We start from the raw sequence: 16381 nt of genomic DNA, 5'->3' as shown, positions 1-16381 counted from the left end.
GGCAGGGAAGGAGTGTGCGGTCCAATAATTAGAGGCCCATTGTCATGCAGATGCAGAAGAGGGGCTGCGAGCAGTGTCTGCGGGTAACTGTAAATCTGGATTTTTCTTGACGTTCAGGGGACCTGCCTCGCGGGCTAAAGGATGTTCAGTTAACACAACTTGCCTTATATGTAATGAAAGAAATATAGCAGTGTGAGGACTGAAGCTGGTGTTTTCCGAAGTGGGGTTTTCTTTGTGTGTGTCGGTTCTTGGGACTGCACAAAGGGCCTCCCGACGGGGTCTGATGTGCAGAGGAGATAGCCTGGCCCGCTTAAGATTCGCTGTCCTAAAGGCTCGCTTAAATAACTTTTAAAACTCAATTGTATGGTGAAATGAGACTTGCAGCGTGGTTTGCCTCATCGCTTAGGTATCAAAGCCCTCTAAACTTAATGCTTTAATCGGGGACGAAGTTAAAATATCAACCCATGCTTGATACAACAGTGTTTTCCAAAGAATACTGCTCTGGAGATGCTGTTTGTGCTTCACTCCAGCTTTCACTTAGGATTGCTTTATATGTTTCACAAGTCACAATTTCATAAGAAATATTCTATAAATACTTTAAAATTATTTCAAAAGACTTAATGTGAACTAGGAAGAATCCAGTATTTTAGGAGTTGTAATTATCTTTCTTTATTCATCTTTCATTCAAGATTTCGGAAAATCAGCAAATCAGAGAGTTACCTTGGAAACAGTTAATGAAGAATACTATTAGAGAAATTAGCTGAAAAGGAGTAAAGTATATTATAGGATGCTTTTAATTTCAGTTTGTCTCATTTAGAATGAATCTTTGTGAATTTATAAACATCTAGCACGTATCGTATGTTATGATCCCAACAGTAGATGAACTCCATTAGATTAATGCTTTATCTAATACATTAAATACATTAAATGCTTTAATTAATACATTAAATGCTTTATCTAATACAAAACTTGGGTAAGGTGACTGTTGCCTTCAAGCAGGTAAAAGTGTTCTTACATTCTGGCATGCTGCTTGAGGTCTAAAAGTTGCTTTTTTTTCTTCATGTGAATTTATCCTTTCCAATGTCGTTCCAATGCTCTTAATATCAGTGATATTTGCAAGGCTTTTTGCCTTAAGCAGTATCTACAGCTTGCTAGCCTAGGGAATATCGTTATTTACATTTCCACAATTCATCCAATATTTTGAGAAAGCTTTGGCACTTGAGAATGTTTTTTATATATTGCAGGATTCCTTACCAGTTCATAAATGCCCGAGCAATTCCCACTGAAATTACATGGCATTTTTTGTTTCTTAACAGATGAGGAAAAAGAAAATAATAGAGCATCAAAACCACATTCAACTCCAGCGACACTGCAATGGTAAGATGCCTTTAAAAACACCCAAGAAAACCTGTTAGCGTTTTTTTCTTCTGATTTTTCCAGCTGAAAAGAATAGAGGTCTTGGACATCTTAGTCAATTCTAAAGATACTTTCACTGTGAGTATTTAATGCTCTCATTAGTATCCTGTACAGCATTTCTCAACCAATAACTTACACTTGCTAGATTTGTTTCAGCGTAGGAAACCTCTGACGTAGTTTAGAAGTTCTATTTGGCATATTTATTTGCCAGCTTGCCAGCTGGTGATTTCTGGTTTGTCATCGTTGTTAGATTCCCTACAAAGAGAAAACTAGAACTGAGCTTTTTTTCAAGACTCCATTTGTTTCATATGATAATGAAGCCCACCTTTACTGAGAGTTTTACTGAAATGAGATCTCTGTGATGCAGAAGACAACAAAAGAAGAGACAGAATTTGAGGTTTGATTTGTTTGTCAAAGTCCCCTTGCAAATTTAGTGAGGGGGAAAAAAAGAAAAGAGAAAGAGAAGATGGGGAGAGGAAAGTTTGTCAGTTACTGTGCTATGAAAAATGAACAAGTGCTGTTCCCTGTGATTTAGAGCAGTATTTTAGGCTGCATGTTCTGTAATGTTATATTTCTGACATCCCTTTCTATAGGTTATCACTTAGACTTTTGTTGACTTTTCCCTTAATTTAGGTTTATAATTCTGGTTTAGCTTTCTTTATATTGCAAGTGATCAAGCATCTTTCAGGAGGTCCCTTGTATCTGGCAGAACAGAGCTCTGTTACAGAGAAGACTCAGAGCATGCGCATCTGAAAACCCATACTCACTAGCTTGCTTTAAGTCTTTTAAAGAAAGGCCTTCACCTGTAAGTACTTCTCATAGCTTTATGGGTGAAAAGATAAGATTATTGGCAAAGAATCTGGGTGTTTTTAACAAAATGTTGGCAAAGTTATTTTTTCTGCTTCTGTCAGTCTCCTGAGAGATCTCACTGGCCAAACAGCAAAGAATCATTTATTCAGTGAATATTACCATTTTTCTCTGCCTGTGAAATCCTGTGATTTTGTGAAATGCACACAAAAAGATCTGGATTATTTCATCTTTCTGCCTTTTAAAGTTGATCAGTGAAATTTCAGATTTAAAAAAATCCCAAGACCTGTGCATTGATTTAGTAGGTTGCTCCAAGTATTCAGTGCTCTGCCTTGAAGAAACTTGCAGGTACTTCCAGTGCAGGTAATGACATTGACAAATATAAATCAAGGCAGTTAATTCTGAACTACTGCTTTCTTGTACCTATTTGTATCACAAAAGTGCTGTTTTTCAGCAGTTTAAGAAAATGGAATAGTCTCTACAGACAGAGAAAATTATTAAAATAATAGTGAAATGTCATAGAGCTATTTTATTATTTTCCATTATTCACACACATAACTTCAATACAGTTCAAGCAAGATAACAAAGAACTATCTAGCTAAAATAAAATAGCAGGCAGGGCTTACCAGTCCCAAATTCAGAACGGTGTTTATTTTGCTGTAGAGTCAGTTAAGAGCAAATAATGTAGTAGCCAAGAAGTCAGAGTTAATTAGAGCATGCCAGCGATAGAGTTCCCAACAGAAAACATGCAAATACTGTAAACAGTCTTTTGCCAAATGTTTTCAAGTTTCCTCAGTCATAAAGGTTAGTAAATCCCTAAACTCCTGGGATATTGAGCCCTGCTGGAATGCAGCGTGCACGCTAATGCTCATTCAGCAGTGTTTGCGATAGAATCCTAGAATTTTGATTCTGAGAAGGCTGCTTACATCATCTTCCCTTCCACCTTGCTAGTATACTGGCTTACTACCTGTGTGTTGTGTTTGTTAAACATTTAGCCAGGTCAGACATTCTCCCCTTTGAGTCTTTTGGAGCATCTGTAATTTCCTCCATTCCATTTTCCACCTAAAATTACATGGAGGAACAGAAAGCAAAGAAGTTTTCAAGTTTGATTCTTTAGCTGCTCTCAAACTAAATTATATGATTGGCTCATTTATTAATAGACCTATAGGTTTCCCAGTTTAGTCGCTATAGCATGGAACAGTTTTTGGGTGGTTTCCATATGGTTTTCAGCTTATGACTGCAGCTTTGAATTGGTGTTTCCTGTAGAAACTGTGTTTGATACATTAAATGAAATTACAGGTTCAAAAGGTATGGTAAATTGCTAAAGTAGTAAGCTTTCTTTGGGTCAAGATACTGAATTTCTATCTGTAAAGCTGGATGCAGTAGCATCAGGTTATGTGTACTACAGAAACAGCTAGCAACCCACGGTTGTGTTCAGCATGTCTAAATGCTGCACTGAGCACTTCCTGTAGGTTTAGCTTTACATGCTTAACAGTTTTGCCTGATGCTACTATCATTTACAGCTAATGATGGCAATGGACTGTTAGAGAGCAGAAACAGAGGAAGTATCAGTAGCAAACAAAAAGAGGAGAAAGAAAGTAGTAGGGTAAGTGAAGCAAGACGTAAAGGAAATACATAAAGAGTTCATATTGCCATCAATTTTAGTTATTCCTTGCCTGACATCCTGCTGAAACGAACCAACAACATCAGTCCCACGGAGATGCTTATGCCTTTCCAAAGGCAAAGTGTGTTGAACACTATAAATTTCCTCATTTGTAAGGAAGAAGTAGCTGAAGATGCCAAAAAGTATCTCTGGATGACATTCAGCCTGGCTAAATATCCTTTTCCTGGAAACAGGAATGGTGGTTTTGTTTTGTTTGTGACAGAAAATGAAGTGAAAGGCCTGGTAAATGTCACATTACTGCCAAATACATCATAATTGGGGAAACTATGTGAGCACAAATTTAACCATTATGGCAATACCAATATCTAGTATCGTGTTCTTATCCCATGTTCTTGTGTTCATTAGCATCTATAAAGCTACACCTTGCTAAACACTTGGTTCTAAAACATTCATGATCATTCCATTAGTGGACTGCTTGATCAGATTGTAAGTGTGAAACTTCATTTAACCTCATTTGGGGTGTGTGTGTGTTTACTTCTGCAAACACAGAATTATTCAAAGCACGGACAACCTAATTCCACGCAGTTTAGCTGCTTACAGAGTAGGTGCTCCGCATAACAACAGTGTTGTGAAGCTAAAGTCAGCAAAACTATTCTGTTTTCTTCAGTATTCATAAAAAGAAGTGAAAAAGAGGAAGGTAAAGCATTGCTAGAGAATGGATTCTTGGCAGATTATAACAGTTTCTGAGAAATTGCTAATGCTTCAAAACTAATCTGTTCTAGAACCCTTTGTGATTAGCAATGGTTAATATCAGAGTTGTTCTGTTGCCTTCATAACTAAAACCTGGTCTGACTCTGCTATAGAATAATGTAATTTAATCCAGAAGTATGTAAACGTATAAAGAGGAAAACCGTAATAAGGACAGATAAAATTTTCATTCCTGTAGAAGGATTAGGGGGTTTATTGCTATACTGTAGTGATACAAAAGGTCTCATTGAAGACTACGGGATTTCACACGGCTTTATTACAACATTTAAAATGTTATATGTATATATTATTATATTATATTCTGGTAATGATTTGTTAGGTAGAAGATTGAGTTCATTATCTTTCTACAATACTGTAGAATGAAGCTGAATTCGAAATATGATAAAGTTGTTAAATAAAAGACAGGAAAATAAAAGAAGTGGAGCAAGATGGGTTTTTGATCATTAAAAAAAAAGTTCAGGTATAATGGATCATTGTTCAGTGTCAGACTAATGACTCTCTGTGAAAGAGAGGAGAAAAAGAGAAAAATTCATCAGATATGAACAGAAATAATTAACTGCTTTTCTTTCTGTCCTGTCTTGGTCACGGAAGCTGACATTCCAATTAGCAGCTATAGTATACAAACGAACTCTCCTGGTTTTGAAAGGAGGTTTTGTTGAAGCGCTATGAATTTGAGGAAAGATGCCATGACGATATTTCTGTAGAAACCGAGGAAGAATAGATGTTGCCCATACAAACTGATCCATTCATCCAGCCGGATATCTTATTAAAATAGTTTGCAGTCACAAATGATCATGATAACTGAAATGGAAGGTAGGTAGGTCCTGAAAAAAGCAATGGAGGAGACAAATTAGATATTTGGAAGGTGTTCTATAGCTATCAAATGACAGGCAGTTATTTACTGTAAAATTGGAGGTCTTTGAGGATATGTAATAATTTTCTAATACATTTAAGGAGGAAGTTGCACCTATCTTCTCCTAGCCAGCAAGGCAAACAAACACATATATAACTATATATGCATACAAGTGACGCCACGGATGACAAGATTGACGGGTTTAAGTTTATTGGTTTAAAGTTAAGCATGTACGTTAATACCTCTTGAACTCCGTTAGATCAGCGATCATTAAAATGTTATTTCAAAGGAATGTTTCTTCTAGTCTGTTTATACTGGTCTTGGTATAAATCTTACTGAGATCATTTCAGGTTTTAAAGATTAAGCATATGCCTATTCATATGTTTGATGCATAATTTAAAATCTTACGTTGTTTTGTGTGTGTGTAAATGAATAATAATAGTTTCTACAAGACAGAGGAGGATGTTATTTCATTGTTTTATTCAGCTTTGTATTCAGATCATGGGGTCTTTTTTTTTTTTTTACATTATCCATAAGCTATAGCAAGAAAACATCATACAAATATGATTTAGTGCATATCATATCTTGAGTATTTGCAAATAACTTGCTTTAGCCACATCTGCTTCCTCAAGGTAAGGAACTTTGCAGCTGGACTGCAGTGAAAAGAGTGTCATGAACCAAAGGTGACCTGTCCTGTAAAGAATGAGAGCATGCTTCCCCCCAGTGAATGTTATTTTGTAGTTGTACATTTGTTTATTATAGAATGCTTTTAGGGTATAACAGAACATGAGTACATTTTTTCTGAAAACTGTCATTTTGGAGCATCATCAAAACCTAATATCCCTTTGTGCTAATCTCAACTTGCCTGAGAACTCACAGTCTGTGTTTTTGATAGTGAGTATGAACCAAATCAAGCAAGCGTTATGGAAGTGAATTGGAAGGAGCACTTGGGAACAAAGCAGGGAAAAGTTAGTACAGAAGTAGAAGCCAGAATGCTTGGTCTCAAAGATACAGCTTTGCATACTGTTTATCATACAGGACATCCAACATACTTGCAGTTCTCTCTGATATTTGCTTTTCAAGGCTGGAAGAGAACTATGAGATTGCAGAAGGTGTTTGCATTCCTCGAAGTGCTCTCTACATGCATTACTTGGACTTCTGTGAGAAAAATGACACGCAACCTGTTAATGCTGCCAGCTTTGGGAAGGTGAGTCTAAACAGCAGTATGAAGCCTTGAGCTCCCACCTGATTCAGATGAGTTCAAATTACTGAAACAAATTAAATCATCATTTACCGTTAGAGATAGAGGTATATAAATGGAATTTTCTGTATTCAAGTTATTGGGAAAAAGCTACGATTTTAAGTATTTTTATGGTTGGGACAATGTCTAATCATGACTAAGCTCCAGAACACACTATTTTTTTTGATGACTTCATTCCCCAGGCCAGCTGATGTTGGAATTGAATACAATATTGGCAGCTTGGAAGTTGAATACAAGCCGGTGTAAACACATTTGCATTGTGACCTGCAGTGCGTTAACAAATACATAGTTTTTAAAAAGAGAAGAGTAAAATATCAATAACTGAACTCTGGAGCCTGTCTATGCTATTCTTGTAAGCACGAGACGGAAATCCCAGAAGTAACGATACCAGCTCACACTGGCAAATACACACAGTGGAGCACAATGCCTCCAGATGTGAAAGTCTAAAAAGAATTTAACGATGTCTGTATGGCACTGCAAGTACAAGCTGCCAAATTACCTTTGCACTGTGATTCCTCATGCTTCCACTTTCCAGTACAGCTCTAGTAAGAGCCAGTGCAGTCAATTCCAGACTCACAACAGAGATGCATTCTTAGCACAGATACAGCTGTGCATTGTTCAGATGTGAGCAGTAAAGCTCTTATGTTTATACACCACTCGCAGACATTAATGACTGGATAGGATGTTCCATAAGTAAGTATGAGTGAAATCGTCTGTTGTACATATTACTGCTATCACGTGGTACATATAGTGGCAATACGTAATTTAGGAACAGTGAATACAAGAAATAGATTTTGTTCAGGCTAACACATTTGGATCATGGGCAGAATTTGCATGATGCTACTTTTGCTGCTGCTGCTAAAAACTTCTGTAAATTGCAAGGTGTAAATATTCTGAAATTATTTAATCAGAACACAAATCTGTCAGGGACTTCACCGATTCTCAGTACATGGCAGTCTGGTTACAGTGTACATTACTCCATCCTCCTTTTACCCTGACCCTTGTAAATATACCTGTTCATTTGTAGGAGCAGCTTGACCTAGCAGTCAGGTACAGTGTCTGCCATCCAAAACTCATAGCATTCCAATGCGGTTTTTGTGTGCTGTGGTCCAAGTATTTTCCACTTGCTTGCAATGAAGCTCTGAAGCAGTGATGCATGAATTTTTTCCCCTATTTGTTTATGGAGAAGAAACCATACAGAGTCATCCTAGTAGTCTCTCAAGCTAGTGCTTTGTGTGGCCATTACTTCTGGATCTGGGAACTGAGGCTTCTGCTGAGGTGTATCCAGGAATCTGAGACAATGCTGGCACAGATATTGAAGTGAAACAGGCTTCTGCATCCGTGGAACCCAGAGCAGATCTTTTCAACCTGTTATTGCAAAGAAAGTGTACTGCACAGCCCTGAAGATCTGTAAGGCAGACCCTCATTCAATCAACAGTTTGCAGTCAGGTTCTCCTTAGAAGCAGGCTCACGGATGAAGTTTTAGCTTGGAGTTGTTATCATCTCACTTAAATACCATATTGGCAACATGTGTTGCATGAACGCCTTGGAGGCAGTGCAGTGAAATAGGTGCTGTTTGAGGGGTTCTGCACTTAGCTGCTGAAACAGAGACCGCAGACATGTTTGTCCTCTTTGGGAATCATCAGGAGCCCTGCAGCTGTCATCTCCTTCAGAGAAAGGAGCTAGTTGTTCTGTGAAACTGTAGACAGTTCGCCTTTCAGTAGACCACATTGAATTTATGATTCATCTTTGAACTTTAGCTCTGTGGGCAATGTTAGACATTTAAGCTTTTTCTTTACCAGACTGGTAGTTTTTAGAAAGAGACATGGAGTTCAGCACATTAAACCAATCTGTAATAAGTAATATCCTAACGTATTGTTACTTACTCAGTTACATCTCAGTTATCAGAACAGTGGTGCTTTCCCTTCTAAGAATAGCACTGAAGACATATGAAACTTGCCTGAAAGTGATCTCTCCAGATTAAGGCTTTGTAGACAATGCTTCAGCCTATGTTTACTACTTGAGCCTGAAGCAAGTCAAATGTATCCACAACAGAGCATGGCACGGAGAACAGACAAGTTGTTTGCGAACAGCGGAACTAATGGATTTTGTTTCCTGCCATCTCTGATGTTCTCTAAATCCATAGCCTTACCTAAATCTTGTATAATATCTCCATGTTTCCCTGCAGTATGTTCAATAATTTCCAGGTCCTAGTCACTACATCAAGGTCTTGATTCTTTCAGTTTTCTGACACATCTGCTGAACTGTCTTTCTGTGTTACTTTTGGATTCCTTCACATCTCTCTCTCTATTTGCCTATTTTTTCCTCTTCCCCCTGCATGCCAACAGTTGGGCAAGAAGCAGCACAAGTGGTTGCTGGTTCAGAGTAATTAAAGTGTTGCCTAGTTGTCTCATGCTCATGGCTGTACCGTCAGGCAGTGCCAAATGGCTCAGCTAAAGCCTGAGCTTTCTTCCTTGTCTTCTCAGTTTTAACTAAGCTCTCCCTACTATCCAGCCAGTGTTTTCTATTGAACTCTAGGACATGGACTGGATCCCAGGCGTTCGGTAATATTAGATTAGTGAAACAAAAAAATGGTCTGGGAGGTGGAGAGATTAACAGAGACAGTAATATCTCATAGACTGCTTCCTGAGGAAACCAGGCTAACAGCAACATAAGGAAGAAGAGGAAAGAACACAATCACTGGGTAAATAAACACCTTTTTAAAAGCAGCTGCTTAAAGTACAGACAAACCAAAGAAGACTAATGTGGTTATTAATGTCATATATTCTTATATGACACAGGCAGCTGTAGCTTTAACGTGATAGCTAAGATTTAAGTGCTTTACTCACCCGATTATGTGAAAATTACAGGTAGTCTTGTTGACACTAGCATTTGCCAATCTGCTATGCTACCTAGTCTGTCATTACTGAACTTTTTTCCTGCCTGCAAAAGACAAGACCAAGCACTCTTTTACCTATATACTTTAACTAAGCAGTGACTTGGAAGGGCCCTGTGTTTGCTGGATACAGCTCAGCATCAGCAAGTGAAGACTCCAGTGTTAAACTTCGGCTCTTACTGAGGCAGCAAAGCATATTGTATTCAATGGGATCATACTTTCATCCAAAAGTGAAGCAGAATAGGTAAAAGCATTCCTCACAACCAGTGAGAAGACAGGGAAGTACAGTGAGGAGGGGTAGGTATGTCACTGAGTCGTTAACAATAAAATGTTGTATATAAGAAAAAGCTTTCTCACAGTGAACACGTTTAGCCTGTGAGTTAGTCTTCAGGCAGAACAAATGAAAGCCCTCTTGCTGAGGTCACTTATAAGAGTTGGCAACCCTGTGCCCCTCAGCCCTCTGCTGCAAATGCCCTGGGCTTTGCTCTGGGACCCTGCGGTCTTGGAGAGCAGTTTAGGGCATTTCCAACTGGAACTTCTGCCGCTGCCTGCCGCAAGGAAGGCTGAGCAGGTGTATGGTTTTTTTTCTCTGGGCAACATGCTAACATAAAATGCCAGTTATAATTCATACATTGAGCTAGGAATTATGGTGGATGAAGGCTCCAAGTCGTTATTCTCACTATGTCTAGTTGCAAAAGCCAAATCATTCTGAATTGGATCCTTCACTGAATCAAAGAAAAAGCAGGAATGTTCTGGGCATTTCCAAGCCCCTCAGTAATTATTGTGTATGGATGGATACCATAAGGCTTATTAGTTCTCTCCTTGCTCTAGCATGTAACCCAGCTGTTCAGGTGGGTTGGCAGGTCTTTGAGCTTCCTTTTCACTTGTATTTCCAACACTGATTTTTGTTCATGTTTGTTTTGTAACCCGGTATGAACCTTATTTTCTTAAGCCCCTTGGAGATGTAATCTTCCTCCTCTACACAGGTTTCCCCTGTACTCCACCTCCTCAGTTCACTGCTTTAAGTTTACTGTGTAGTTCTAAGTCACTTCCCAGACCCTGCCACATCTCTCATACAACACACTTAGTTTCTCATGGTGCAACCTCTTCTGTATCCCCATAAAGTGATCTTCCCAGAACTCTCATATGCCCCCTGGAGGTTAAATACTTTCCTCTTTAGTTTTGTCTTTTTCAATTGTGGCGCTTTCATGCCATGCCTTTTGACAAACAATAATAAATTGATATTTGAAAAGGAAAACGAAGGAGGCTGACACTTTGCGGGCTGCTTCTCCCCCAGCCTGAGGTCCATGTACACCCTTCTGGCAGCACAAGGAGGTCTAACAGGGATGTATGCTCAAATTTTAGAGCCTCTTTGCTGCTCCCTGACTGGCTTTGCTGTAAGTAAAAATTAGACTCTGATAAATTTATTTCACTAAATACAGATGGGTAAAGCCCACAACAGATTTCTGATATTGGCTAGGAAAGAGATCTTTTACATTTTTGACCAATATTTCCACCCTGTTTCCAAAAAAATGGGCTGAGACACAGTTATACCAGCAGAAAGTGTTTTCTTTCCAGCAGTTTTCTTTGCTCCAGGGAGGTACAAGCTGTACCAGCCAGAGTCCTCTTTTATCACTACGCACTGTCTCTATGCTCACAAGTTTTGCAAGCAGGACTGCTCCTCCAAGCATGATTAGCATAAATAGGATTTACAGCTTCATGCTATCATACTTCATATATTTAATATTTAAAAGGAAAAACAAGTAGCCTTATTGAAATCTTTTTGATAATGATATTGCAATGTCATTGCATTCTGGTTTGTCTTTGTATTGGAAGGCACACCTCTGGAAATTGCCCGCTCTGCATAAGGAGATACTTCTCTTGAAGGTGTGGGGATTTTTCCTTTGCTTTCCATTTGCTTCTAAGTAGCCTCAATAATGGTGGTACAGCAAAACCAAATTTACTCTTAGTGCTCTCTTCTGACAGACTAAAGCAGCACTTGTTTTATATGAACAATTACTACACATGGGATCTTCTTGTTGGAATTTTTTTTTCTAGTCACCATAGAAAAGAACTGGGAGAAAAATTCAATCTAAAGCGGAGGATGTGGTTCCTGTTATTGCCTGAAAGGACTGTATCAGTCTGTCAGCGCTATCCAAGCAGTCCCTGTTTCTTCTTCATCCCTTTTTAACAGCTGAGGTTCCTGATAGAAGGACAGTTAACACCAATACGACTTTTCTTCCAGACCCAGGATCTTCTAAGCTCCTCTGTGGAGGCCATAACACCAACGCCACAGAAGCAAGCAGTCATGCCGGTGTGAGGAGTGGGGGTTCCACGGTGTAGTTGGAAAGGTCCTTTCACCCTTGGCTTTGCTTCACTGTTCTCTTATATTATTGCTGACTGTTGCCCTTTTCTCCTTGAGCTTGGGGAGTAAGAAAACCAGCTGGAACACCTCGGTTTCTTTGGAGTGACTTTTCCCTTCCCAAAGATTTGCTCTCTAGCAAAGAGATTTTTGCTGGCATCTGGCTTCTAGTTAGGTCTTCAGTATGAAGTAGAGCGGCCTCTGGGCTGCTTTACCACATGCCTTGTCAACACATCCCAGAGGCTGTTCCTACAGCACAGGGTCTGCCAGAGTGCAGGGATCCTGGCGCTCAGCCTTTTCCCACAGATATGCTGGGTGATGGCAGTAAGCATGCTGGCACTGGTACAAAGCAGGGGGAGTTGTGCAGCGTTTTAGATCTGCTTGGCTTCAGCAAGTCAGCACTGAAAGTGGCTGCAGCTCAGCTAAGCATCTGAGTCAGAGCATTTGATGCCTGCATCTTTTGTTGGGATGCAGTAATCTGTTTGATCATGCCTTAGGCTGAGTTCCATCTGGCCAGACGAGATGCTAAAGGAGGATATTGTTGTATGTAGATGAATCTGAGGAGAGGTCTCACAAGCTTCACTAAAGGGTCCAGTTCAGTTGGAGCTTCTCGCAGAGTCTAAACTCCACAGCAGGCAGAATTGGGCACAGGCACTAGGGAGAGTGCCAAAGGCTTTTCTCAGATGAATCAGTGCTAGAAACAAGTTCTTACCCTATGGCCAGACCATGTCCTGTTCCACAAAATTATGAAAGCAAGTGAAGAGACATGGGAAGGTTATTGAATCTAAACAGAAAACAGAACTGGAGTCAAGAATACTGGATCTGCACACTATAGTCTTCCCTCCTGGCCCATGCAACTAAATGAGCAAGGATTAGAGAGGGTAGAGACGCAGTCATACCTCTTCTTTTCTCTGCACAGTTTGGTGGATTTAAGGGACAGAAATGTTATTTTCATAGAATCATAGAATGCTTAGAGTTGGAAGGCACCTTAAAGATCATCTAGTTCCAACCCTCCTGCCATGGGCAGGGACACCATTTTGCAATGGACTAATTTGATTATGCTCTTTCTTATTAGTGGATGCTTCTTGGGCATAGCTTTCTTGACCTTTTTCTCAAGGTAATGTGGTGTAAGCCCCAAGCTGTCTTTGAGCAGAAAGGTACTTGTTAACACAGACGTTAATAGTAACAGACTGTCTCCGGGCATGATTTTCTATGGGGAAACCTCAAAACGATTCAGCTGGAGTAGTACCAGGCCAAAGATGAATGAGCCTAAAACCCCTAATCATTTAAGCACACTTATCGTAAGTTGTGGATATCAGCATTGTTTATGTTTCACAGCTGTGAATAAGGAAAGCATACTGTGTGGGAGTATAGTTATATTTGCCATTACTAGTTTCTTTCCAGCTGCCATGGGAAAGAAGTTTAAGGCTAAAAAACCACAACAGAACTCGGTAAATAAGCACAGACATTCTGTGCCTGACTTTGTAGTACAAATGCATGACCTCTAGATAAGGGTCTTGAAATCTGAGTTAAGATGAATAGAGCCAGGCCCTCATATGAATAATGGTTATCAGAGGAAAGACAATTTATTCCCCTATATTTAGAACCTATCTAGAACCTCCCCGAACTCCAGAGTGTAGAGCCTGAAACCTGTTTCTCATTCTGGCAGAGTTGTGGCTGCCTCATCCCTGGCAGTGTTCAAGGACAGGTTGCATAGGGCTTGGAGCAACCTGGTCTAGTGGAAGGTGTCCCTGCCTATGGCAGGGGGTTGGAACTGGATGAGCTTTAAGGTTCCTTCCAACTCAACCCATTCTATGAATGATCCTATGAAGACAGATGCATCAGATGCTTTATAGCATGTTTTTGGGTTGGGTTTTTTTTTCCTAATCTGTTTTGGTATCTCATGTCATAGGAGAATTTAGATGCAACAAATTTCACAGTTTGATACTAAACGCAATGAGGAGTGACAGGATGAAGGCAAAATAGACAATAGATTCTTCATTTTAAAGTTGCAGCTGGCCCTGGTTGTGCTGGAGACGTGAGGAGAGATGCAGTAGTAGAAATTACAGCTGGCAGTAATCAGGATAAAGGAATGCACCTTTGCAGCTATTTGTGGGTAACAGAACAACTCCTGCAGTTAGCCACATCTAAGGTTAATAGATTGTGCAGATTACAATACAGACCTTTATAGAGCAAGTGCATTTTTCTAGGTTTTGCTCATGAAGGTTTATGTGTTTAGCGTGGATGCTCAAGTAACTTGTTTATTTTTTGTTGCATTATTTTAAGAACGACCAATAATACAAGCAACCAGATATTTAATTCAAGTTTATTCCGACACCTCTACTAGATTTAAAAACCAAAAAGGGATAAAAATCCTGTTTGCTCCAAGATCTGTGCAATATATGTTGAATGTTGTACTCCCAATGGTGTAATTTCAATATGAGAGAATATGAGAAGACTTTTCTTTCCTGTATTCATTTTGGCTGCCCCATATATTCAGAAAGGAAAGGCCTGTCAGAAAGAAAAAGGTCCCCTATGCTCCACTTGCATAGGCATTCCTAGTAACAGGTATAAGCAATGTCTGCAAAAGTGTTGCGGGTCTTCTAGACCCCTGAAAAAGTATAAACTATATATATGTTTTACAATGCAATGACTTCTATTTGGCTCTTATGTATACAGTAGGTAATCACCAAAAAATTCTATGGAGTTGCAGAAAGGCAGTTCTTAATATTTTTTTTAATCAAAAAAGGGATGAGATCTTCTATAGGCAGAAGGCAAGATCAGATCTTGAGCAGGGCTCAGAAGAAAGAGAGGGAAAACACGGCTAAAGTTTAGTAACTGAGAAAGAAATTAAAGGGGCATTAATTTCTGAGGCTAATATAGAAGGGACACAAGTTATTTGCACATGAAACTCCCAATCTACATCTGTCTCAAAGCCAAAAAGCCAAGTAGCATAAAATAATGCCTAACAGTCAAAACTGCCACATAACTTGGGTGGAATTTTACTTGGGAAAACAGTAAAACCTGTACCCTTTTACTTAGCATATCTCATAGGGCAGCTGGATTTGTGGTTACTTTGGAGAAGTATGAGATGAAATTCCAGTCCCCTTGAAGGACAATGGTAAGAAGCCTGTCCACTCCAAAATTCCCTTGGTACCACCCATGAGATCTTTTTACCACTGCTTCTGTTGAGAAGCCAGCACAGCTGTGAGAACAGGGACTGGGTTCCATTCAGAAAGCAGCTCAAACTGCATGGTCTGGTCCTGATCCATTTGATTGTGCAACTCCATTGCAGTGATGAATGGAAAATGATCCAACTTGGTTTTTAGACCCAAACCTGAAATTTCATGTCTGACAGTAGCTCCCTTCCTTCCCCACCCAGCTGTAAAATAAACTCATTTCGTCTGCAGGTTGTTAAAAGTTAATAAATTGGAACACGATGATGATGTATTTTATAGGGTGACTTTTCAGGCTGAAGGCACGACCCTACAGAGCAGCATTTTGGGCCCTCTGCTTTTGCGATTGACTTCAGCACACAGTGAACTCCACTTTGTCCTGCCTGATCCGGCTTCATCTCTTCTTTTGCGGAAACCTCACTCCCTTTGGCAATATCCTTGCACAGGGATTTGCATAAAAGTAGCTGAATATAAACTTTTATATGAACAGCTAGTTCGTTTAGTACTTGACTTGTTTTATTGCAAACACAAGTACCCATGCTCATGTGTACGAGCACCCATGCACGAGTATGCCATGTTATACACACTTTACATGTGCAGCATTAGGTCAAAAGTCCTGACTTTTTTATTCCAAAGGTTTGCTAGATTATTGTCTTTTTCTTTAAATTATTGATATAGAATATTTGAAGTGCTGAATACTTTTCAGCTGCATTTTGGAAGCTGTTTTTCATTGTTTAAAATGTGCTGGGTTTAAAAAAGAAACAAACAAAGAAAAGAAAAAGGGATCATCTGATCAACTGCTCCATTATTCTTCTCTTTTTCCTGATCACCTCTGCCCTGGTATGCAGAAATTGGCTGATTTATTTAAATCCCAGGAACTCCCATGGCATGTGGTTCATAAAATAGCATTTACAGTGTGCATTGCGACACTTCATCACTACTAGAAAGACTTGAAAGTAATACGGGTTTATGTTGTTACAAAAGAAAAAATAAGGTAAAAGTATCTCTAATATTAAGATTTACTTTCGATTCTACTGCTGTAAAATCCAATTTTGGAGAGGAATGGCATTTTCTGAATGACAACTACCACCAAAAAAGGAGGAAATATTTATTTTTTAAATCCCCTAACCCAAAACTCTCATCCTCAGAAAGAAGTTCTTCAACACTGCCTTTTTTCCCACAGCCTTGTGGAGCCCCCAACCCTGTCTGCAGAAAATG

The 16381-nt window shown here is 39.3% G+C and overlaps 1 protein-coding gene across 1 annotated transcript in view; it reads left to right on the top strand.

Annotated features, from left to right (window-relative positions):
- Positions 1–1322: 1322 nt before the first annotated feature.
- RFX4 (regulatory factor X4) overlaps positions 1323–16381 on the top strand; it is a 66412-nt gene continuing 51353 nt past the window's right edge. The window contains exons 1-2 of the mRNA XM_065665128.1: positions 1323–1377; positions 6552–6675. Of these exons, the coding sequence (XP_065521200.1) occupies positions 6610–6675 (66 nt within the window). The 5' untranslated portion in view covers positions 1323–1377; positions 6552–6609. The remainder of the gene's footprint in view (positions 1378–6551; positions 6676–16381) is intronic.

The sequence above is a fragment of the Lathamus discolor genome, chromosome 1 (assembly GCF_037157495.1).
Source record: "Lathamus discolor isolate bLatDis1 chromosome 1, bLatDis1.hap1, whole genome shotgun sequence".
NCBI classification, from domain to species: Eukaryota; Metazoa; Chordata; class Aves; order Psittaciformes; family Psittacidae; genus Lathamus; species Lathamus discolor.
This window is presented reverse-complemented; position numbering and strand designations above follow the sequence as displayed.